The sequence below is a fragment of the Myxine glutinosa genome, chromosome 6 (genome assembly GCF_964187855.1).
Source record: "Myxine glutinosa chromosome 6, kmMyxGlut1.1, whole genome shotgun sequence".
NCBI classification, from domain to species: Eukaryota; Metazoa; Chordata; class Myxini; order Myxiniformes; family Myxinidae; genus Myxine; species Myxine glutinosa.
The window spans coordinates 168967976-168992842 of record NC_136266.1 but is presented as its reverse complement, the minus strand read 5'-3'; the positions used below and the strand labels follow the sequence as shown (position 1 = coordinate 168992842).

At 43.1% G+C, this 24867-nt stretch overlaps 1 protein-coding gene across 1 annotated transcript in view; it reads left to right on the top strand.

Moving 5' to 3' along the window:
* NOC4L (nucleolar complex associated 4 homolog) overlaps positions 1–24867 on the top strand; it is a 99025-nt gene that overhangs the window by 55946 nt on the left and 18212 nt on the right. Inside the window, exon 12 of the mRNA XM_078780867.1 lies at positions 5775–5938. Within this exon, the coding sequence (XP_078636993.1) occupies positions 5775–5938 (164 nt within the window). The remainder of the gene's footprint in view (positions 1–5774; positions 5939–24867) is intronic.

Below are 24867 nucleotides of genomic sequence, written 5' to 3'. Positions count from 1 at the left end.
CAAAAGTGATTCTCTTAATTTTATTTATTTGCTGGGTTACGAAGCTGCAGAACAATTTATAAAAGACACATCGACGGATTGCAAAGGAAAACAATTTCGGAGATTAATAGGGGATGAATGGTGGGCACGAGTGGCAAGTTTCGGTTAATATGCTGTTGAACGTTTAATCTGCTTTGACACAACAGGAGACTTCATTATAAAGCCGATTTATGTTTATTTTAGGTTTACTTCAATGATGATGCTTATTTTTGGGTTCCACCCACATTCCTCCATATTTTCTCAAAGCCCAATAACCCAACCCCTTTATTCCCATACAAAAATTGGTTTTAACCGTCGCATTTTTGTATATCAAGGCATATTACAGGAATGTAATCCCCACTATATTTAAGGGTTTACTGTACTTACTGTGAAGAGTAGTGTGAAAAAGAGAGATCTGGCCCACCTGCTCATCAACTCACATAGGGAAGCCTACCCCAGGCTAGTCTCGAGGAGTCACCATTATCTTGACGCTGAGTTCACCCAAAGTTCACAAATGATTCCTGCAATTCCAAACTCTCATTTTCACATAATTTGAATTAACACGGAATCAATGTATATTGACCATGTCAAGTATGTCAACAAAGAGCTCATTCCCTATCATATCACTCTGAGGTTCACCCAAATTTTGTTGTGCAACATTTGAGGCTCGTGGAAGAGCTAGATTGCTAGAACATGGAAAAAAAAGTAATATAACAGAACAGCTATAAGGCAGTTTGAAGCAGTGGAAACACACCAACAGCAAGGTCGAGGGACACTTAGATGAAGAATGGATGAGGGGGAAGAATGAGAAAGTATAGGAATGGGGAGGAGATGGGAGGAAGAGATGGTGCAAGCATGCTGGGTGCAAGGTGAAGCACAGCAAGAAGAGGGCTACAAAAGAACAGGAAGGGAAAAACGGGATGAAAGAGCATTGGAACAAAAACTGGAAAGGTGGGTGGAATGAGGGGGAGAGAACACACTAACCTGTCGATTAATCATTGAGTTTGTGTGGGGTTCATGGAGTTAGAAAAGTAGGGGTGGGGGAGGGATGACCGGAAGTGTTGGTGAATGTTGATAAAGGAGGAAACGGGGTTGGGTGTTGAGAAAGGAGGGTTGGATGAGTCGAAATAGGGATGGACGATTCTAAGGAGGGATCGATGAGTCGAAGAAAGGATGGATGAGCCGAAAGAAGGAAGGATGTATGCGCCGAAGGAAGGAAGGATGTATGAGTCTAAGGATAGATGGATGAGTAAGGATGGATGGATGAGTCTAAGGATGGATGTATGAGTCTAAGGAGGGATGGATGAGCCTAAGGAGGGATGGATGAGTCTAAGGAGGGATGGATGAGTCTAAGGAGGGATGGATGAGTCTAAGGAGGGATGGATGAGTCTAAGGAGGGATGGATGAGTCTAAGGAGGGATGGATGAGTCTAAGGAGGGATGGATGAGTCTAAGGAGGGATGGATGAGTCTAAGGAGGGATGGATGAGTCTAAGGAGGGATGGATGAGTCTAAGGAGGGATGGATGAGTCTAAGGAGGGATGGATGAGTCTAAGGAGGGATGGATGAGTCTATGGAGGGATGGATGAGTCTATGGAGGGATGGATGAGTCTAAGGAGGGATGGATGAGTCTAAGGAGGGATGGATGAGTCTAAGGAGGGATGGATGAGTCTAAGGAGGGATGGATGAGTCTAAGGAGGGATGGATGAGTCTAAGGAGGGATGGATGAGTCTAAGGAGGGATGGATGAGTGACAAAATCACAGACTGGTCAAACAAGTGGAACATGTCTTTCAATCCTGACAAATCTCACACTCTTACTATGTCTCTCCGAAAAGATCGACTGGACAACCCTCCCATCTACTTTCTCAACAATCCTCTCCAAGAAGTTCTGTCGCTCAAGATTTTGGGTCTCACTATCTGCCATGATCTTTCTTGGGAAAACCACATTTCCAAGCTGGCCTCCAAAGCCAGTCGCCGACTGGGCATCCTCCGTCGTGCGAAGTCCTTCCTCGGCACACCTGAGCTCCTCACCACATACAAGGCTTTCATCCGCAGCTCAATGGAATACTGTTCTCCCCTATGGGCCGGTGCTCCTGCCTCACACCTAGCTCGGCTTCACGCTGTTGAAACCAAAGCTTTCAGAATTATTGGAATCTCCCGCGATGAAGCTATCTCTGAGGGCCTTTCACTCACTCACCGCAGGCAGGTAGGTGGTCTTTCTGTCTTCTACCGACTCCTCTCCGGCCTTGCACCCCCAGCTCTCTCTGTGCTCTGTCCCCCAAATATTCCTACAGGTCGCACAAGATCTGCCAGCAACCCTCTGATGGTTAAACTGCCGAAATCTCGGCTCTCTGCTCACCTTCACTCTTTCATTCCTCTTTTCTCCCGCCTCTGGAACAAACTCCCTCACTCCCTTCAATCCCACTCCTCCCTCCAGGTCTTTAAAACAGCTGTTCACCACCATCTCTTATCTTCCCCCATCCAAAACCTTGATCTTTTCTACCCCCGCTAATTCACCCCAGATCCACGTTGTTTGAAATTCCAACTTCTTTCCTGGAAGTCCTGGCAGTGTCCATATGTTTTATACCTCTCCCACCGCCCCCTTCCCACGCCCCCCCCCCCCCCCCCAAAGCCCTCGCCCTCTCTCAGATCTCTCGATGTCTCCATGTCTCTCGGTCCCTGCTCTCAAATGTTGTGTTTGTGTCCTTCCCCCTCTCTCCCCATCTTGTCTACCGCTCCCTATGTTATATGTTTTATGTGTCGGTTTGTCTTTCTGTGTGATTAATGTTCGCTCTTTCACGAGCCTCGATCTTGTATAGAAAAAAAAAAAAAAAAAAAAAAAAAAAAAATGGAGGGATGGATGAGTCTATGGAGGGATGGATGAGTCTAAGGAGGGATGGATAATCTCAAAGGAGAGATGCATGGATCTCTCGAAGGAATCATTTCGGTGGCTGCTGAATCGAATGCAAGGTGACTTGGATCAACATACGATGAGGAGCAATGTGCTGAATCCCCTCCAACAATTGTCCATGGCACTGTGATTCCATGGAAGTGCATTATTTAAATTGGATGTTGGCGATATGAGCGACGAGTCACAGTCTAATCGGCTGTTTAGACGCACACAACTAAACGGCTGTTTATCTCCCTTTGTAAATTGCTGTTTAGACATGTGTTTTGCTGTGTGCGTACAACAATGTTTTTTGTTAACGTTTAAGGGTTAGGCGTGTGTTAGCAAGACACTTGCTAAACGCCTTTCAGAAATTCAGCCCTGGGTGTTTATGGAAGTTTAAATCCAGTGGGATTGAGAATGACCTAAACTTTTTTTTTTTTACTGGGTGACCCCAAAAACGTGAACCCTGGGAAAAGTTTAATAACCTTCACAGTTTTCATTCAATACCTTTCATTTTTCAGGAGGTCTGAACTGAATTAAGGGAGAGTGTATCTGTCACGTTCCGTGATTCTGTGACATTCACACACCATGTCGTGGACATCTGAAGAAAATTCATTTTCTGTTGAAAACGATCTGTGACAAATTCGTTCTTACAAAATACGCCTGTTCTGCACACATTTTGCAACATGGAAAGCACCCGAAAAGTCTCAAATTCAGAGGTTTGGGAAAAAAATGTAGACAAGGTGGCCCAGTCTTGAATATGAATTCACCAAACAGACGAGGCCACTCTGGCAGACCAAAATCAGCAACGAATATTGCTGCCGTTGTTGACTCAGTCATCTGCAGTCCCAATAAATCTCTTGAGCACCACTGTCAAGAGCTCAACATCAGCAACGAAAGCTTGAGGAGAATTCTGATAACAGTGCATACAAGTCATCAATAATCTTCCTCAATGTGTGGCCCTCTGCATTGACCGAAATGGTGCCCATTTGGAGCATATCATCAAACATCGATGTCATCAATAATTAAATTGTAAAGCTGTCAAATTTCTGTGTCGGCCACTGAGTGAGTAATATGATCTGCAAATTTTGCTAAGTTTGATTGGATAATATTAAAGTTGTTTAATTTCTCCCGAGGCCCACTTTATTTGAGAATAAATGGTGAATCTCCTTGAGAATAAACTGCGGTGAGCCTCTGGGTGAGTTTGTTCCAGAACTTTCCTTTTCTCATTACTGCTAAGGGTTATCTGTCACGCTGGACACCGCTTGCACAGCATGGTATTGGGGTGCAACCTGCTGAATGACTCGTGACCGACATGGTTACGGATCCCTAACAGAGGCTATTCTTTCCCACTCGTCCCTCCTGGGCTTTAAGAAGTCCATGCACCGCCACCTCATGTCATCCCCCATCCTGATCCGTGACCTTTATTTACCTCCATTAACCCTTCCGACCCAAACCCACTTGCACGCTGGTTATATTGCTTCCACTACGCTCTCTCTCTTATTTTCCTGTTCGTAAATCCCTTTCTGGTTGTGATCGGTTGTTGCCCTGCTATCCCACTGTTACTTCAACCTTGCTCTTCCATGAGCCTTGTTCTTTCAGAAAAAAAAGGTCTTGATATTTTGTGAATAACACTTGGATGTGCAGTCTCCACTTAATTTCTCTTCGATAGTGTTCGTCCATGAATATTTCAAGAAGGTAAATCTAATCAACATTTTCCAGCCTTAAGGGCCTGTTTTATTGACAAAATTTGGGGACGTCTGACATTGCCGATATCATCACGTCATGATAACTTGGGTATTAATTAAAACATCCTGATGGATTTATGTTGGAGCAAATTGATTGGCTAGAAATTGTTGTTTTAAATCCAAACATTCACCAGTTGTTGGCCTTTCAGCTTGTCATGTTGATTCTGTGATCAGGAAATGGCAGACAAAAAAGAAAAAAGAACTGGAACAGCACTTGGTAGGGAGCGTACTGCCGCCAGGCTGAACAGTTTACGTTTTGTATCGCATTGATAGGCCAGATCTGCATCTGAACCAAAATCTATAATCGATCTGAGCTTGTTCTTGTCACCTACCCAACTCGTCCACCTAGTTTTGTTATAATCCGTCCACAACTTTTTGAGATATCGTGTTGTATATCATTTTTGGCCCCATCTCTCAATTATAACAAATCATATTAAGAATTATAGTATCCGGATCTTCACCAAAATCTTATCAAATTGTCCTCGTCACGCACCCAACCTGTCCACCAAGTTTCGTCTGAATCTGCCCAAAACGTTTTGAGATATTCTGCTCACAAACGAGCAGACAAACGGGGTGAAAACATAATCTTCCATCTTCGATGGCGGAGGTAATAAATGCAAATTCTGCAGGAAAGACAGGATTGTTTTTTAACACACACACCGATGACATCACTCACATTTTGACTGAAAAATAACACTCACATCATCATTCTGATAGATTTGGATGAAAAAGAAATGCTCCGTGCACTCTGTACAAATTGCCACGTTTACTGGATACCTTATTTATCGAGGATTGAGAATAAGCGGATGTTAAATTTAGAATAGTGCACCCAGGCATTTCAATGTGAATGTGGAAGTGCTTGCCTTGGGTTCATAATAATTTGCCTTCCCTTGCTTCCTTTCGTTCTGATTGCTGATAAATCCTTCCGGGTTTGTGATTCAAAACAGGTTGGGATTCTTTAAAGCACGAGCACACCATGTGGCTGTGATTTGGTCTCTATCCTCAAATTTGATAATGATATTCATTGATCACATGGAAGTGAAACCAATAAAAGTGTCTTTATTGGTTTGACTTCCATTTGATGCCATCCCAGACTATAACACACTTGACTCACTGCAGGCACCTTCCAGCTTACCTCGTGGGAGCTTTTGTGAAGCGGTTATCAAGATTGTCCCTAATTTCACCTCCACATTCCTTGCTGCTGATGCTGCCTTTCATTTACAACCTGCTTCGCCGGCATCCAGCCTGCCGTGTACTTCTTCACAGACCAGATGGCCCAACGGGTACGCACAGCTCAACTTCTTCATTCTTGTGATATTTTATTAGAAGTTACACTCTTATTCAAGAGATTTCTATCTACTGCAAGTCTATTGCTGTGATTTGTCAATTTTTTTTCACATTAATTCTCTTTCTGAAGCTTAACCTTATCATTCCCCCTAGGGGTCTAATATATATTAGGTGTACCGGAAAATAATGTCGGTTTTTAAGCTGTGTCTTCCTCTTTGACAAACGACATTACTTTCCGGTACACCTAATATACAACAACAACTAGGCATTTTAAGGCCATTTTCCCTGCTAGAGCGGGGATAGCCTTGTGGGCCCCATGACAATCTTCTCCATTTTGCCCTATTTTCTACATCTCTCCTTGTTAACCCCCTTGCCCACATTTCTTCTACCACCACCTTCAGCCAAGTCTTTCTCGGTCTTCCCCGTCCTCTACTTCCTTCTACATTCATTTCCATCACTCTTCTCAACCAGTCACTTTCATCTTTCCTCAACACATGACCAAACCATCTCAACCTGTTCCTCTTCACAGCATCCATCACAGGCTCTATTCCCATCCACCTAATATATTTTATTTATTTATATATATATATATATATATATATATATATATATATATATATATATATATATATATATATATATATATACAGTGGTACCTCGGCTTACGAGTTTAATCCGTTCCGTGACGGAGCTCGTAAGCCAAATCGCTCGTAAGTCAAAGCAAATTTTCCCATTCAAATGCATTGAAATGCTATTAATCCGTTCCAGCCTCAAAAAAAAAACACCAATTTTTTTTGTTAGGTGCTTTTAAATAACAAAAATGTACTTTATAAATAACAAATAATGTATAAACAAGCACGACCTCGTATATACTGTACATAATACAAGAGAATGTAAAGAAATAAACTGGTTTTATTAAGCAGAGGAGAAGAGCATGCCAGGTGAGGTGTGCGTGTTGTCGACTTGGCGAGGCAGTACGATCGTACTCCTTCTACGATATGTACGATTTTGAAGCAGAAGGAGTCCATAAAGGCTATAACGCCAGCCAAGGGCGTTACGATTATTTCAAAGCTCCGGACCTCTATCCATGAAGATATGGAGAAGTTGTTGTTTGTGTGGTTGAAGGAGAAGCAGCTCGCAGGAGATACCGTGACCGAGACATCATGTGTTTGAAAAGATTGAAACTCGGATATCGAGCACGGACCACGAGGTGTTTTTTCTTTTTTCTTAATCTCGGTTTCAGTGAACTTTTGCTCTGTGCTCACGTGTACTGTACCTGTACCTGTAATGGTACGTCAGAGGATGGCACCTGTTGTCATCATATTAAGTGCAAGATGTTCTGCATCGTAAGTTGGTACACCGTGGTCTTTCGGCGGTGTTTAAGCCGGCCGTCTTGGCTTCTGTCACCATTGGCATTGAGTCTTTCGATGTAGGTAGGTCGTTGTGTGCCGGTGCCTTGGCCGAATTCCTTCATTGCTGCATTGTTAGCTCACCTGGTTTTTTATACCACATCTTTGGTTATCGGACCAGCGAATGACGTCATCTCCAAAGTATGGCTTATTCTCACTTGTCTTGGACGATCTTCTACTTCTAGCCTTCCACCGTGCATTTGGTGTCCACTGTACTTACTGTACAGTGCCTGGTAAAATTGATGTAATGGGTTTTTGACCGTCAACGTCATGAACCGTCATGAACCGTCATGAACCGTCATGAACCGTCAACGCCATGAACCGCTAACACTCAAAAGCCCATTTATCGCGCCTTATAAAGCAAAACGCAAACCGAAAGCCATGCCTCTCAAGCGAGGCGTGCTTCCGTGGTCACGTGATCCACAGGTGTAGCTCATTATACCCGCACGCGCGACACGCTTTGGCGGTCACGTGACCAGCCACTCTGGAGGCGGGGATCCCCGCCGATGACGTCACCGGCTGGAGCAAGGAGATTCCTCGCTCATGTATTTCGACGATTGCGTGTTTTATATCCAAGCAGAGATGCTTTCACGGCAAGATAACCACGTGACCGGAACCGGAAGCCACAACCGGAAAATTCAAAAAAATAAATTTTTTGAGCTCGTACATCGGATCTCGGCTCGTATCCCAAAGCAACAAACCGCCCGAGCGACGGCTCGTATCCCGAAAAACTCGTACGTTGGGGCACTCGTAAGCCGAGGTACCACTGTATATATATATACAGTGGAACCTTGACTTACGAGTTTAATTCGTTCTGTGACCGAGCTCGTAACTCAATTTGCTCGTTTCTCAAATCAAATTTCCCCATTAAAATGCATTGAAATGCTATTAATCCGTTCCAGCCCGCCAAAAACCACACCAATTTTTTTTAAAATATACAGTATATATAAAAATATCTCGCGCTTTATATTTCACCTGTATGCAGCATACAAGTTGGCAGGATGGCCTGGACTGTAGGTACGCACACTTGACTCTAAACTGTCCAGCCTGGGTTTGAATCCCGACCCAGCTATAACCTGTCATGTCGGTGTTTCACAGGCAGGGTGATTCATCAATGTGTGTACCGCTAAACTGGGCGCCCCGTTTGCGTCCCATTAGTTGTTGGATGTTAAGGATCTCACCGTGTTTTCCACAAAGAGAAGGCGAGCTATCGCCGGCACTCTGAACAAGTTGTGGCCTGGCATGCTCTTCTCCTCTGCCGTTATATACGTCCTCCTCGGCATCTTTTTCCAGAAGAGCCCTGTCTCGTCACAGTTGAAGATTTGCTGGGGGATGTATCGTTCGGCTTCTATCAGTTCGGCAAAAGTTATAATAAAATCTTCAGCTGCCTTCACATCCGCCTCACCAAGTCGACAACACGCACACCTCGCTCATGTTGTTCGACGATTGCGTGTTTTATATCCAAGTACATCATCCTCTTCTTCTTCTCAGTACTGCCCTTGGCACTCAATTTCTTAGGACCCATGGTTAAAACTAAGAAATTTTCCAAAATAACCAAAATGCGAAAACAAAACAGCAGCGATATACGGCAGAAATGCTTGCACGGCAAGATAACCACGTGACCGGAACCCACCTGGTGGCGGGTGGCGTTAGCTCCAAAATAACCAAAATGCGAAAACAAAACAGCAGCGATATACGGCAGAAATGCTTGCACGGCAAGATAACCACGTGACCGGAACCCACCTGGTGGCGGGTGGCGTAAGCTCCAAAATAACCAAAATGCGAAAACAAAACAGCAGCGATATACGGCAGAAATGCTTGCACGGCAAGATAACCACGTGACCGGAACCCACCTGGTGGCGGGTGGCGTTAGCTCCAAAATAACCAAAATGCGAAAACAAAACAGCAGCGATATACGGCAGAAATGCTTGCACGGCAAGATAACCACGTGACCGGAACCCACCTGGTGGCGGGTGGCGTAAGCTCGTAACTCAAATCTCGGCTCGCATCTCAAAGCAATAAACCGCCCGAGCGACGGCTCGTATCTCGGAAAACTCGTAAGTTGGTGCACTCGTAAGTCAAGGTTCCACTGTATATATATATATATATATATATATATATATATATATATATATATATATATATATATATACAGTATATATATATATATATATATATATATACAGTATATATATATATATATATATATACAGTATATATATATATATATATATATACAGTATATATATATATATATATATATATATATATATATATATATATATATATATATATATATATATATATATATATGTATATATATACACAAAGAATTAAGTTAAGCACCCCCCCCGTTTTTTTACAACCTCGCACATTACAAGTTTGTTGTCGTCAAAACAGTGTAATATACCCATGATATTGCTATATTTTCTGGAGAAGTGATATTATGGTCACATAAAAACATAACAATCATGCCGTTTTCAATATTTTATTCTGAATAATTTAAGGTGAAATTTTTTGGGAATTTTAGGCCTATTTTCACCTCAATTTAAGTATGGAGCTATAGGTCCATCACGGACAGTGTGGATGACGTTTATGTTTTCTAACGTACAGTCATTGTTCTGAGAAGACCTCTAGCGATCTTTGCGTCAATAACGTGTGTAGGACCCACGTGATCGGATCACTGACTCAACCCTACGTCTCATAGACCCTGTAAGCCGTCGTATGCGTTGCTGTGGCAGGTTGTTCCATTCCCGATGTAATGCACGTTCCAATTCATCCAGATTGGCTATTGGAGGGACCATCTTCGCAATTTGTCGTCCCAACATGTCCCAAACGTGCTCGAGGGGGTTCAACCTGCCACAGCAACGCATACGACGGCTTACAGGGTCTATGAGACGTAGGGTTGAGTCAGTGATCCGATCACGTGGGTCCTACACACGTTATTGACGCAAAGATCGCTAGAGGTCTTCTCAGAACAATGACTGTACGTTAGAAAACATAAACGTCATCCACACTGTCCGTGATGGACCTATAGCTCCATACTTAAATTGAGGTGAAAATATGCCTAAAATTCCCAAAAAATTTCACCTTAAATTATTCAGAATAAAATATTGAAAACGGCATGATTGTTATGTTTTTATGTGACCATAATATCACTTCTCCAGAAAATATAGCAATATCATGGGTATATTACACTGTTTTGACGACAACAAACTTGTACTGTGCGAGGTTGTAAAAAAACGGGGGGGTGCTTAACTTAATTCTTTGTGTATATATATATATATATATATATATATATATATATATATATATATATATATATATATATATATATAGTTGTGGATATGAGAATTGTGTTTTTTTATTTTATTGTGTAATGAATTGTAAAGACCACTCTCCTGCCTCCATTCTGTGTATAAAGGTCAAAGGGCGTCCCTTAGTTAGGTCATATACAATCACGTAGCCAAATCATAGATTTCTTCCTTGTTGGTAGTTATTTCCTTATTCTGTGTATTAGGTTAAGGCTCTGTTTTCAACTAGTTAACACTGCATTGCATCGAATTCAAACAAGGTAGTATCCCCTTTCAATTTCCCCAGAACCTCCATTGGATTCCCCTTTTGTCAGCCGCATTACCAAATTCCTCTGCGCGGTTTGCTGCATTCCGCTGTTTCTTTGGGCTTGCGGATTTCGCCACAGCTGCTTGGCGGTTTTCACCGCGACTCCATTAGCCACGAGGTGGGCTCGGAGAAGAAGGGGGAGGAGCTGCCGAATCCAGGGCGTTGGCCACCCCTCGTCATCAAGGGCGGAGCCAAAAAGAGGCGGCCGTGCGAGCCAACCGGCACTGCAGTAAGCGACCCGGTAGGCGTGCCCTGAGAGCTCGCGGAGAGAGGTCGAGGCACGCTATAAAAACGCATGTGCATGCGTCAGCACAGTGGTTGGTGGTTGGTGGCTGAAAGAACAGTTGTTGCTGAAGGAGGAAGGGTTGATGAAGAAAGAGAGTGGCGTTGGAGGAGGACGAGTTGAGTGTGGCGTTAAGTGGCGTTAAAGTGGAGCTCAAGAGCCCGGAGTCCAGCACGAAGCAACCATCCGCTAGCGGTGAACGATACGCGCCGCTGCACACCAAGGTTTTCCCGCCAAGAGCGCGAGTCGACTCCTGGAGCGGGACCTCGACGCCTACAGTGGCCTGGGCCTTCCCGTTCCTCCTTCCAGTCATTCCTGCCTACATTCCCCATTCGTGTGAGTCTGTCTTTGTTTGTTCTGTCCCTGGGTATTAATTATGATTGCTTTAGGTAAGCTAGAATTTTCACTGTGGCCACTTCTTCTTCTTCTGTGGTTATTTTCTTATCCTTCTTTCTCCTTGGTTATTTTGATTGTGTAAATAGTAGTAATAAATAATAGTAGTATTTCCAACCTTTTGCCTTCATCTTCCTCTTCTTCACATCCGTGTCGTCTTTGTCATTTCCCTCATTGGACACCTGTGGCACGATTTTGGCCAACGGTAAGAATCGGGTCTAGTCATTGTTAACAGTTCGTGCCGCGGTTGCTTAAAACCGCTCGGCAATTAACATCTGTCCGCGGTACGAACGGGGCTGTGCACCTACCTTTCCGGAGGTGGCTGTACCGCGTCAGGGACCACGTCGGTCAGTCATAAACGAGGGGACTAATCCCCCCTCGAGAAGGGATCTGAGGCCGACGTCGGGTTTCGTAACAATGTATATATATATATATATTGTTGCGGATATGAGGATTGTATTTTTTAAATTGTGTTGTATTGTGGTAAATTGCTGTGTAACATTGTTGATTCTGGCCCCTCCTGCCTCCAGTGTTGTGTAAAGGTCAAAGGGCGTCCCGGTAGTTAATTCCATAAAGCATCCATTGAAGGACACTATAATACCCTTGTTCAGTAGTTTATATCCTTATTATGTGTTTTAGGGTAAGGCCTTGTCTTCCATTAGAATGACACTCCATTGAACCAAGTGAAAAAGATAGATTCCCTTCATCCTTCATTCCCATTCCCAAAACCTCCATTTCCCCTTTCGTAATGGCCAAGCCTCAATTTGGCAATTACATCCCCTCCAAAGCCGCCATTGGCCACGAGGCAGGGTCGGGGAAGAAAGGCGTGCCCGCCCGTCGTCATCAAGGGCGGAGCCAGAGGGTCGCGCGACCAACCATGGCCGAGGTGAGCACACCGATGGGCGTGTCCTGAAGGCCGGCGGCTTAATCGCCGGACGCGTGATAAAAGCGCGCGCGCAAGAGTGACGAGAAAAGCTTGGTGGTGAGGTCCATGAAAAGAGCTGAGTCGTCAGAGGAAAGCTGCGGAGTTGTAAGGTCCAAGAGAGAGAAGGGAGATCATCCAGCAGCGATTCTTGTCCAAGAGAAGAGATCATCCAGCAGCGATTCTTGTTCAAAGGAGATCATCCAGGAAAGCACAAAGCCTGCTATTCGTCGCCTTGCTCGCCAGCAGCAGCGTCCACAGCAGCAACAACCCTCAACAGCCGCTTGGGGCCTGGACGGCGGTTTTGAGCAGGGCCGCGGAGGAACGGCGGCTGCCCAACGCGCCGATCGTGCGGCCGGACCCGTTGGACCTCCCTCTCCTTCCAGCCAATCCACTCTGCAATTCCCCGTGTGAGTCCGTTTCTGTTTGTTCTGTCCTGGGTAGTTAATTAAGTTTGTATAAGCTAGTATTTTCACTGTGTCTCTAAAAGCTTCTGTATATTATTTTATTATCTTTCCTTCTCCTTGGTTATTTTGAGCCTGTACATAGTAAATAAATTTAGTAGTATTTTCAACCTTTTGTCTTCTTCTTCTTCCCTTTCTTCACATCCGTCGTTTTAGTCTTTTCCATATTGAATAGCTGTGGCGCGATACGGCCAACGTCGGGTGAATCGGGTGAATCGGGGAAACTGTTAGGCCGCGGTGCCTCCGCTCGGCAAACAACATCCTTAACCGCGGACCGTAACAATTGGTGTCGGATTCGGACCTGAAGCGCTTAGCGCGCTCAAAATTACAAACTACCGAAATTGCTTTTGTTTTACAAAACCCGAATTTTGAAATCGCGCCATGGCTGGTCAAGGCGACGGGATGTCGGTGGGAGAGATAGACGGGGTAGAATCGACCCAGGACCTCGGGGAAATGTATGTGGATGAAAGAGGAGGAGAACATTGGCAATGTGGTTGAGGAGGTTTCAGGTAGGGCTGTCAACCGAGCCGAGACCGGGACGAAATCCCGGCGGTTTCGGCTTTCAAGACGGTCTCGGGACGGTCCCGAGATAAATTGACTGACGCAATTTCTCGGTAAAAAAATCCCGGTTAAAATTCCAACTTCTTGCAGATATTTTCCATAATAGAGGCATTTATTGAGCCTTGCTTTCATTACTCTGCTTCTGCACAAGCATCATTTTTCGCAAGTGCAGCTGAACTGACACAAACGATGATAGATAAAGTAAACTCACTGTTCCAGGATTTTCCCCTTGTCAACAAACAATGCACTGCAAACGAATCCGAATTCCGAATCCGGATCTTCACCAACATCTAATCATGTCGTCCTTGTCACACACGCTGCATCTCCACAAAATTTCGTCCGAATCCGTCCACAACTTTTTGAGATATTGTGTTCACAAACAAACGGACAAACAGACATGAGTGAAAACATAACCTCCATCTACCTTTGGTGGCGCAGGTAACGAAATCAGGATGAAGGTCACAATGAAAATCCGCCGCATCGCGGCTTCATTTAAACCGTTGAATCCTTCCGCTGTATCACTCCGCCTCGCCCCGCTCCGCTGCGGTCACGTGTCCGTCCTTGGAGACGAGTTACGGAATGTGGTTGCTATGGTCTTTTGCACATTAATATCGAGGGATTCGCTCGAGGCCCCATGAATGGAGGGACGATGTTTATTTAGATTAAAAACACGTTTATAACGGATTATTCTACACACAATGTATTAATACAAGTACAATACATTATGTCGTTTTATGAAATGAGTTTTTGATGAACGTTTATGTTTAATTGCAACGCTAAATCTATAAATTGTAAGAATCCCTCGGGGTTTGGTTTGACGGTTTGAATGTGAAAGTATTTTGGTTATCTTATCTCCACTTTAGGCCTGATAAGTTGATTACGTTTACTTTAGTCACAGAGTCAAAATAAGGATGGGGGGGGGGGGGGGGTGGTGATCACTACACTGCCTGCTTTATAATTTACTGGCAGAAGTACCCGGCATTGCCGGGCGGGGGAGGGGAGGGGAACGGGGGGGGGGGGGGGGGAGCGCGAGCCCCTTGGCGATCACAACTCACAAAACGATAATGAAACTCCAACCGGGACTCGAATATGCCTGGGCAGAAACATTTTCTCCCTCTCTCTGACATTCCGAGCAAGAAATTACACGACAATACAAACTGTAATGAGATAACCCGGTCCCATCGGTGGCCGATCATCTGCATGTAGGCGGTGTATTTTATTTCATCCCGGTAAATGGAAGCTAAGTCGGAATTTAAGTACTCAACATCAGAAATGAATTTTTTTCATTGTTGTTTATATATTGTAATGAAATTCCATTATTTTTGAAGCCTTATTATTTATTTATTTTTTATTTTTTATTTTTTATTTATTTTTTTACTTTGCCGGGAACCGAGCCGATCCGAGATCCCGTTATGAAAATTGAAAATTTATCGAGACGGTTCCGAGACGGGATTTTGAATCTAGCTAACAGCACTAGTTTCAGGCGCGCAAAATGGCGTCCTCGCGCACGAGGCTTCAGGCGCGCAAAATGGCACCTCGCACATGGCTATGGCGGCCGCACCCGCTGCACAAATGGGAGGGATGGCCCAAATGCAGGCCTTCATGGAGCAATTTATGGCGCAAATGCAGGCGTCCCCTAACCTGCAGAGGGATGAGACGAGGGCTCAGGGTGAGCGATTGGAGGGCCAAATGGGACAAATGGGGAACTGGATGGATGCTCAGGGTGAGCGATTGGAGGGCCAAATGGGAGACCAAATTGGAGGTTTGAAAAACAGTATGGGGGCAATGAGGGACGAAGCGAGGGGTACCGGTGAACGGTTAGACAAGAAATTTGAGGGGTTAGACAATCAGATAGAAGGGGTGAAAAACGGGTTAAGGGGGCTAGAAGATAGAATGGAAGGCAAATTGCGGGAAATAGGGGAGCAATCCGCCCGAGAAATTAAACAAATGGGAGAGCAGATAGAGGAGGTGAAAATCGGGGTAGAAACCAAACTGGATGCTCAGAGGGATGAATTGGGACAGATGAGGGTGGCATCTACAAAAGAGAGGGAGGAGATGAAAGAGGAGATACGACGCGGTGTAAGTGAGGAGGTCTCGGGGATACACGAGGAGGTAAAGCGAGGTGAAAAGCGTATAGAGAAAGAGGTGAGGAATAATACGGCTAGGTTACAGGGGGGCATAGAGGGTCTGACGAGGGGAGTAGAACAGCTGACAGTGGGACAAAAGGAACTAGTGGACCAAGTGGAAAAGAACACTGCAATAATCGGGGGGTTAAAAGCGACACAAAAAGACATTAAGAACGAATTAATAGCGACACAGAAGGAATGTCAGATGGTACATGAGGGGTTGACGAAGAGGTTGGAAGAGGTGACAGAAGTAATGGAGATGAAGGACAGAGAGGTGAGGACGCACATAGAAACGGTTAAAGTGGCGTTGGAGGAAGAGATAGAGGGGGCGCACCGTGAGATAAAACAGGTGAAGCAAAAGTTAAAAGAGGTGGAAGAGGGGGTGAGTGAAATTAAGAAGAGACGGACAGAAACTAAGAGAGAAATAAAGGAGGAGGTAATGGAATTGGTACAAGGTCTGTGCTCGAATCGTGATTGTGCTCACTAACCAAATAAAGAGTTTGCAGGTGGCGAAGGAGGTGCGGAGACGAGGTGCCGAGGGGAGTGGCGATATACGTGGAAATGTACATGATGTGAGGGGAGCTTCAGTCGGCTTGGGGGTTGATTTGGATCCGGGTGTTCGTGAGAGGCCGGTGGTGAAGTGTGCGACAGGTACGGTGTGCGAAAGAGGAGGTGTGCGAGAATGTCCGACTCTGGGGTGTGAGAGGAAAAAGTGCGCGCCGAGGAGTGGGTGTGCTGTCGCGAGTGAGTTGGTCGTGGCGCGGGTGCGAGAGAGCACATGGAAGCGCATAGTGAGGAGTGTTACAGAGGATGTAACAAGAAAGTGTACACCTGTGGTGAGTGTTACGGAGGAAGTAACGGGAGAGTGTGCGCAAGAGGATGCGCGAGAAATGGGTGTAATGGACGGGTGCATGGGGAAAGAGTGCGCTGTCAAGAGTAAGGGAGGATGCACACCTGTGGTGAGTGTTACAGAGGGTGTAACGGGAGAGTGTGCGCAAGAGTGTGTGCGAGAAAGGTGTGTAACGGACGGGTGCATGAGGAAAGAGTGCGCTGTCAAAAGTAAGGGTGAGTGCGCGACCAAGAGTGGTGGTGAGAGTAGTGAGCGTGACACGGAGCGGGAGTTGGTTGTGGCAGGTGAGAGAGGATGGACACCTGGAATGGAAGGATGTACACCTGGAATGGTAGGGCGTGTGTGGGAATGCACACTTGAGTTGGTAGTGAGGCACGTGGTTGGGTGTGCGAGTGAGAGCACACCTGTGATTGTCACAGAGGTGACCGAGAAGGGGGCGCGAAGAGGTGTGTTGGTGAGGTGTGCGAACAACGAGTGTGTGCAAAGGTGTGAGGTGGTCAGGTGTGTGACCAAGTCTGTGAGCGGAATGAGTGTACCTGGGTGTGTAAGAGAAGATGCAATGACGAGGAGCGTGGGAACAGCTGTATGTATGAGCAAGGAACGGGCTGCGGGGTGTAAGCATGCAGGTGAGGCATCGACGGTAACCGGGTTAGCGGTTAGAGCGACGTATAGCCGAATCAGGCCCTCGGTGCGCGTCGGGCAGCTTCGCGTGCCGCGAGGACCAGCGGGGATCCGAACCACGGCGGTTTCGAAAGAACCGCCGCACGCGATCCACGCTGGGCCTCGCTTTGAACGGCCGCGTCCGTGCTCCACTAGGCGGAGCGGGCAGCCCGATAGGAAGGGTCGTCATGGCGACCCCTTTTTGTTGAGGCGTTCCGGCAGGTCGAGATCGGGCCATGGGATGGCTCCGTGCCGGGATGGTGCGTGGGATCTCGGCCCGAGTAAACCTCCTCCCCTTCACCGAGTGTCGGACGCATCCAGCCGCCGGCACCAAACAACCCGCATTCATTGCTCGGCTTTACGAAGCCGAGCTTTGGAAGTGAATTGGCGCACTGAGAGGCACTAGTGAGAAGACTGATGACGAGGATAGTGGTTTGGACCCGAAATTGCAAAGCAAAATTTGATGATTAGTAGTATGATTGGCAGAGTAATGATTGGCAAAGGATTGGCAGACTAAGGATTGGCAGATAATGGGTAGTGATTGGCAAATTTTTGATTGGCTGAAATTTGGTGAGCAAAATTGGTAGTGGGAGATGCCCGATGTTGTGGGATGGCAACTCTGTCATCCCTCACAACGGGAGCAAAGGAGCACTAGACTTATGGGGTTTATGGCAGTGAAAACTAGCCCGGGTGGGTTAGGATATCGTGTGTAGGGATCTAGAAGATGACATTAGGTAACGTTAAGGTTAGGTAGTGACTGATACCTGTAGTGGGGACGCAGGTAGATTAGAGTGGATGATAATGACGTGGTATGTGCTTAGTTTAAAGGGAAGACGGGGAGCACTAAGTTAGCAGGGCAACAGGTAGATTAGATGATGCCGTGTGAGTGTTGGAGGTGTATAGAAGTGTATTGTGAAAGCTGGGTGAGGAACAGGTGTGATTGCACAGGTGTGCAACTGAACAGGTGTATGGAGCAGTGTATGAGGGAGTGATGGTGATGTGTATTGTGTTGACCAAATGGTCCAGGAAGGAAGGAGGGTGCAGGTGGCACCAGGTGTGAGCGCACAGGTGTGCACCAACAGGTGTATGGAATAAATGGTAGTGTGGAATATATGGAGTATTGGAATGGATGGTCGTGGAGTGAGTATGGTGGAAACTATGGAGTGGAGTGGATGGTGCGAAGGTGTGAATGGGGGAAGGATGGACCCCCATCACGAATACCCAGGGAGGGTAGTGTCAGTGTTAGGTAGAGGGTATAGGTAAATTGTGGTTGGATATTGGCATCTGTGGTGCGGGTGAAAGAATGGTGTTTGGATGGGTGCATTAGTGTTGTGGAAATGGCTGGGCGTGTAGCCTGTTAGTGTGTGTAGTTGGTTTGGGCACTCCACCACTGTGAGGATGTCGGCCAGGTGAGGCCGCAGGTGGGCTCTGGGAGCCGGTAGAGTTGTTGTGAATGGGGCCCGAGGATCCGGAGGACGGACCCGGGTAGCCCAGTGCCAGAGGGCACCGAGTGGGGTGACAGAGCCAGGAGGGGCCTTCCCCAGTTAGATAGGTTAGGTGAGGAGCTCGGAAAGCTCGGGTGGCAACTGCAGTGGTGGAGGTGTGCAGGTGGGTAGACCTGCTGGGAGAGCGACACGCCCCAGCCCAGAAATTGTGCAAGGGCACCGGGAGATGAATCGGGGGAGTGAGACCCCAAATTGAGAAGCACCACAGTTTGGTCAATGGGAATTGGTTTTTAGAACCCATAGTGTAAGTGGCCAATGGATTGGCAGGGAGAGACCCCGGGTAGTGTAAAGTGTGTTAAAGTCATTTAGAGGATAGTTAGGATGGAGATCTCCTTGCACCATCTACATCCACTCACCTGAGGTGACAGGTACTCCACACCATGCCAGGTTGTTGTACACCGCTCCTTTCCTATGCCATCTCCAGGCATTGCAAATCGTCATTGCCGGGCACCAAAGGGGGCTCGGCAGTGACGCACGCTGAAAGAGAGTACTCAGTTTTCACTCTGGTTTCTTTCTTTCTTGTTGTACACCGCTCCTTTCCTATGCCATCTCCAGGCATTGCAAATCGTCATTGCCGGGCACCAAAGGGGGCTCGGCAGTGACGCACGCTGAAAGAGAGTACTCAGTTTTCACTCTGGTTTCTTGTTTGTTTTCTTTCTTTCTTTCTTGTTTGTTGTACACCGCTCCTTTCCTATGCCACCTCCAGGCATTGCAAATCGTCATTGCCGGGCACCGAAGGGGGCTTGGCAGTGACGCACGCTGAAAGAGAGTACTCAGTTTTCACTCTGGTTTCTTGTTGTACACCGCTCCTTTCCTATGCCATCTCCAGGCATTGCAAATCGTCATTGCCGGGCACCAAAGGGGGCTCGGCAGTGACGCACGCTGAAAGAGAGTACTCAGTTTTCACTCTGGTTTCTTGTTTGTTTGTTTTCTTTCTTGGTTGTCCGGACGATATCTCAGCCATCCTTTGAGCTAGGAAGCTGAAATTTCGGCACAGTCGTGAGCAAGTCCTTTGTCAAATACGGTATTTTTTGTTTTTTGAATAATCAATTAATTGAGGAGTTATTTAATTATTAGCGTTTAATTAAGTACTTATTTAATTAATTAAATTTCATTTCTCTTCTGACCATTATTAACTCAGGCACCTTTTGAGTTAGGAAGCTGATATTTGGACATGCCAATGACCAGGTGATTTGGCTGCAAAGGATATTTTTGATTTATTAATTAATCAATTAATCGATTAATTATTTAATTATTCGATTAATGACCCAAAAAATTTTTTTTTTTAAGTTACAGATTCTGATGAAATAGTGGTAGTTTATGTGTTCTCTGACCAAATTGATTACCAATTTAATTTTTTTATGATTATTATTTATTTATTTTCATTATTAATCATTTATTTATTTTCTTTCTCATTTGGCCAATATCTCAGGCACCTTTTGAGCTGGGAAGCTAATATTTGGACATAAGTGACCAAGTGATGTGGCTATCAAGGATATTTTTGATTTATTGATTAATCATTTCATCTATTAATTATTTATTGATTAATCGATTAATTATTTATTGAGTAATCAATTAATTATTTAATTTTTTATAAATGACTTATTTAATTAAATTTCTAAAAGATACATCTTCGGATGAAGCACTAGTGGTTTAGTTATGCGATTAGCCAATTGATTATGAAAATATTTTGTGATAATCTTTTATTGATTTTAATTATACAATTAATCAATCAATTAGTGTACACCTCTCCCTCCCAATGCAGCCTTAATGAGCTGCACTGCGGTATTGCCGGGCGCCGGAGGCGCCCCGGCAATGCCGCGCTGCAGCATATTTAATTATTTGGCATGGGGCGGTGTACTTTGAATGTATGTGTACTTGTTGTACACCGCTCCTTTCCTATGCCACCTCCAGGCATTGCAAATCGTCATTGCCGGGCACCGAAGGGGGCTCGGCAGTGACGCACGCTGAAAGAGAGTACTCAGTTTTCACTCTGGTTTCTTGTTTGTTTTCTTGGTTGTCCGGACGATATCTCAGCCATCCTTTGAGCTAGGAAGCTGAAATTTCGGCACAGTAGTGAGCAAGTCCTTTGTCAAATACGGTATTTTTTGTTTTTTGAATAATCAATTAATTGAGGAGTTATTTAATTATTAGCGTTTAATTAAGTACTTATTTAATTAATTAAATTTCATTTATCTTCTGACCATTATTAACTCAGGCACCTTTTGAGTTAGGAAGCTGATATTTGGACATGCCAATGACCAGGTGATTTGGCTGCAAAGGATATTTTTGATTTATTAATTAATCAATTAATCGATTAATTATTTAATTATTCGATTAATGACAAAAAAATTTTTTTTTTTTAAGTTACAGATTCTGATGAAATAGTGGTAGTTTATGTGTTCTCTGACCAAATTGATTAATAATTTAATTTTTTTATGATTATTATTTATTTATTTTCATTATTAATCATTTATTTATTGTACACCGCTCCTTTCCTATGCCATCTCCAGGCATTGCAAATCGTCATTGCCGGGCACCAAAGGGGGCTCGGCAGTGACGCACGCTGAAAGAGAGTACTCAGTTTTCACTCTGGTTTCTTGTTTGTTTGTTTTCTTGGTTGTCCGGACGATATCTCAGCCATCCTTTGAGCTAGGAAGCTTAAATTTCGGCACAGTAGTGAGCAAGTCCTTTGTCAAATACGGTATTTTTTGTTTTTTGAATAATCAATTAATTGAGGAGTTATTTAATTATTAGCGTTTAATTAAGTACTTATTTAATTAATTAAATTTCATTTCTCTTCTGACCATTATTAACTCAGGCACCTTTTGAGTTAGGAAGCTGATATTTGGACATGCCAATGACCAGGTGATTTGGCTGCAAAGGATATTTTTGATTTATTAATTAATCAATTAATCGATTAATTATTTAATTATTCGATTAATGACAAAAAAAAATTTTTTTTTAAAGTTACAGATTCTGATGAAATAGTGGTAGTTTATGTGTTCTCTGACCAAATTGATTAATAATTTAATTTTTTTATGATTATTATTTATTTATTTTCATTATTTTCTTTCTTGTTTGTTTGTCCGGACGATATCTCAGCCATCCTTTGAGCTAGGAAGCTGAAATTTCGGCACAATCGTGAGCAAGTCCTTTGTCAAAAACAGTATTTTTTTTTTTTGATTAATCAATAAATTGAGGAGTTATTTAATTATTAGCGATTAATTTAGTACTTATTTAATTAATTAAATTTCCTTTCTCTTCTGACCATTAACTCAGGCACCTTTTGAGTTAGGAAGCTGACATTTGGACATGCCAATTACCAGGTGATTTGGCTGCAAAGGATATTTTTGATTTATTAATTAATCAATTAATTATTTAATTATTCGATTAATGACAAAAAAATTTTTTTTTTTAAAGTTAAAGATTCTGATGAAATAGTGGTAGTTTATGTGTTCTCTGACCAAATTGATTAATAATTTAATTTTTTTATGATTATTATTTATTTATTTTCATTATTAATCATTTATTTATTTTCTTTCTCATTTGGCCAATATCTCAGGCACCTTTTGAGCTGGGAAGCTAATATTTGGACATGAGTGACAAAGTGATGTGGCTATCAAGGATATTTTTGATTTATTGATTAATCATTTCATCTATTAATTATTTATTGATTAATCGATTAATTATTTATTGAGTAATCAATTAATTATTTAATTTTTTATAAATGACTTATTTAATTAAATTTCTAAAAGATACATCTTCGGATGAAGCACTAGTGCTTTAGGTATGCTATTAGCCAATTGATTATGAAAATATTTTGTGATAATCTTTTATTGATTTTAATTATACAATTAATCAATCAATTAGTGTACACCTCTCCCTCCCAATGCAGCCTCAATGAGCTGCACTGCGGTATTGCCGGGCGCCAGAGGCGCCCCGGCAATGCCGCGCTGCAGCATATTTAATTATTTGGCATGGGGCGGTGTACTTTGAATGTATGTGTACTTGTTTTCTTTCTCATTTGGCCAATATCTCAGGCACCTTTTGAGCTGGGAAGCTAATATTTGGACATGAGTGACCAAGTGATGTGGCTATCAAGGATATTTTTGATTTATTGATTAATCATTTCATCTATTAAGTATTTATTGATTAATCGATTAATTATTTATTGAGTAATCAATTAATTATTTAATTTTTTATAAATGACTTATTTAATTAAATTTCTAAAAGATACATCTTCGGATGAAGCACTAGTGGTTTAGTTATGCGATTAGCCAATTGATTATGAAAATATTTTGTGATAATCTTTTATTGATTTTAATTATACAATTAATCAATCAATTAGTGTACACCTCTCCCTCCCAATGCAGCCTCAATGAGCTGCACTGCGGTATTGCCGGGCGCCGGAGGCGCCCCGGCAATGCCGCGCTGCAGCATATTTAATTATTTGGCATGGGGCGGTGTACTTTGAATGTATGTGTACTTGTTTGTTTGTTTGTTTGTCCGGGCGATATCTCAGCCATCCTTTGAGCTAGGAAGCTGAAATTTCGGCACAATAGTGAGCAAGTCCTTTGTCAAAAACGGTATTTTTTGTTTTTTGATTAATCAATTAATTGATGAGTTATTTAATTATTAGCGATTAATTAAGTACTTATTTAATTAATTACATTTCATTTCTCTTCTGACCATTAACTCAGGCACCTTTTGAGTTCGGAAGCTGATATTTGGACATGCCAATGACCAGGTGATTTGGCTACAAAGGCTATTTTTGATTTATTAATTAATCAATTCATCAATTAATCGATTAATTATTTAATTATTTGATTAATGACAATTTTTTTTTTTTTTTAAAGTTACAGATTCTGATGAAATGGTGGTGGTTTATGTGTTCTCTGACCGAATTGATTAATAATTTAATTTTTTTATGATTATTGTACACCGCTCCTTTCCTATGCCATCTCCAGGCATTGCAAATCGTCATTGCCGGGCACCAAAGGGGGCTCGGCAGTGACGCACGCTGAAAGAGAGTACTCAGTTTTCACTCTGGTTTCTTGTTTTCTTTCTTGGTTGTCCGGACGATATCTCAGCCATCCTTTGAGCTAGGAAGCTGAAATTTCGGCACAGTCGTGAGCAAGTCCTTTGTCAAATACGGTATTTTTTGTTTTTTGAATAATCAATTAATTGAGGAGTTATTTAATTATTAGCGTTTAATTAAGTACTTATTTAATTAATTAAATTTCATTTCTCTTCTGACCATTATTAACTCAGGCACCTTTTGAGTTAGGAAGCTGATATTTGGACATGCCAATGACCAGGTGATTTGGCTGCAAAGGATATTTTTGATTTATTAATTAATCAATTAATCGATTAATTATTTAATTATTCGATTAATGACCCAAAAAAAAATTTTTTTTAAGTTACAGATTCTGATGAAATAGTGGTAGTTTATGTGTTCTCTGACCAAATTGATTACCAATTTAATTTTTTTATGATTATTATTTATTTATTTTCATTATTAATCATTTATTTATTTTCTTTCTCATTTGGCCAATATCTCAGGCACCTTTTGAGCTGGGAAGCTAATATTTGGACATAAGTGACCAAGTGATGTGGCTATCAAGGACATTTTTGATTTATTGATTAATCATTTCATCTATTAATTATTTATTGATTAATCGATTAATTATTTATTGAGTAATCAATTAATTATTTAATTTTTTATAAATGACTTATTTAATTAAATTTCTAAAAGATACATCTTCGGATGAAGCACTAGTGGTTTAGTTATGCGATTAGCCAATTGATTATGAAAATATTTTGTGATAATCTTTTATTGATTTTAATTATACAATTAATCAATCAATTAGTGTACACCTCTCCCTCCCAATGCAGCCTCAATGAGCTGCACTGCGGTATTGCCGGGCGCCGGAGGCGCCCCGGCAATGCCGCGCTGCAGCATATTTAATTATTTGGCATGGGGCGGTGTACTTTGAATGTATGTGTACTTGTTTGTTTGTTTGTTTGTCCGGGCGATATCTCAGCCATCCTTTGAGCTAGGAAGCTGAAATTTCGGCACAATAGTGAGCAAGTCCTTTGTCAAAAACGGTATTTTTTGTTTTTTGATT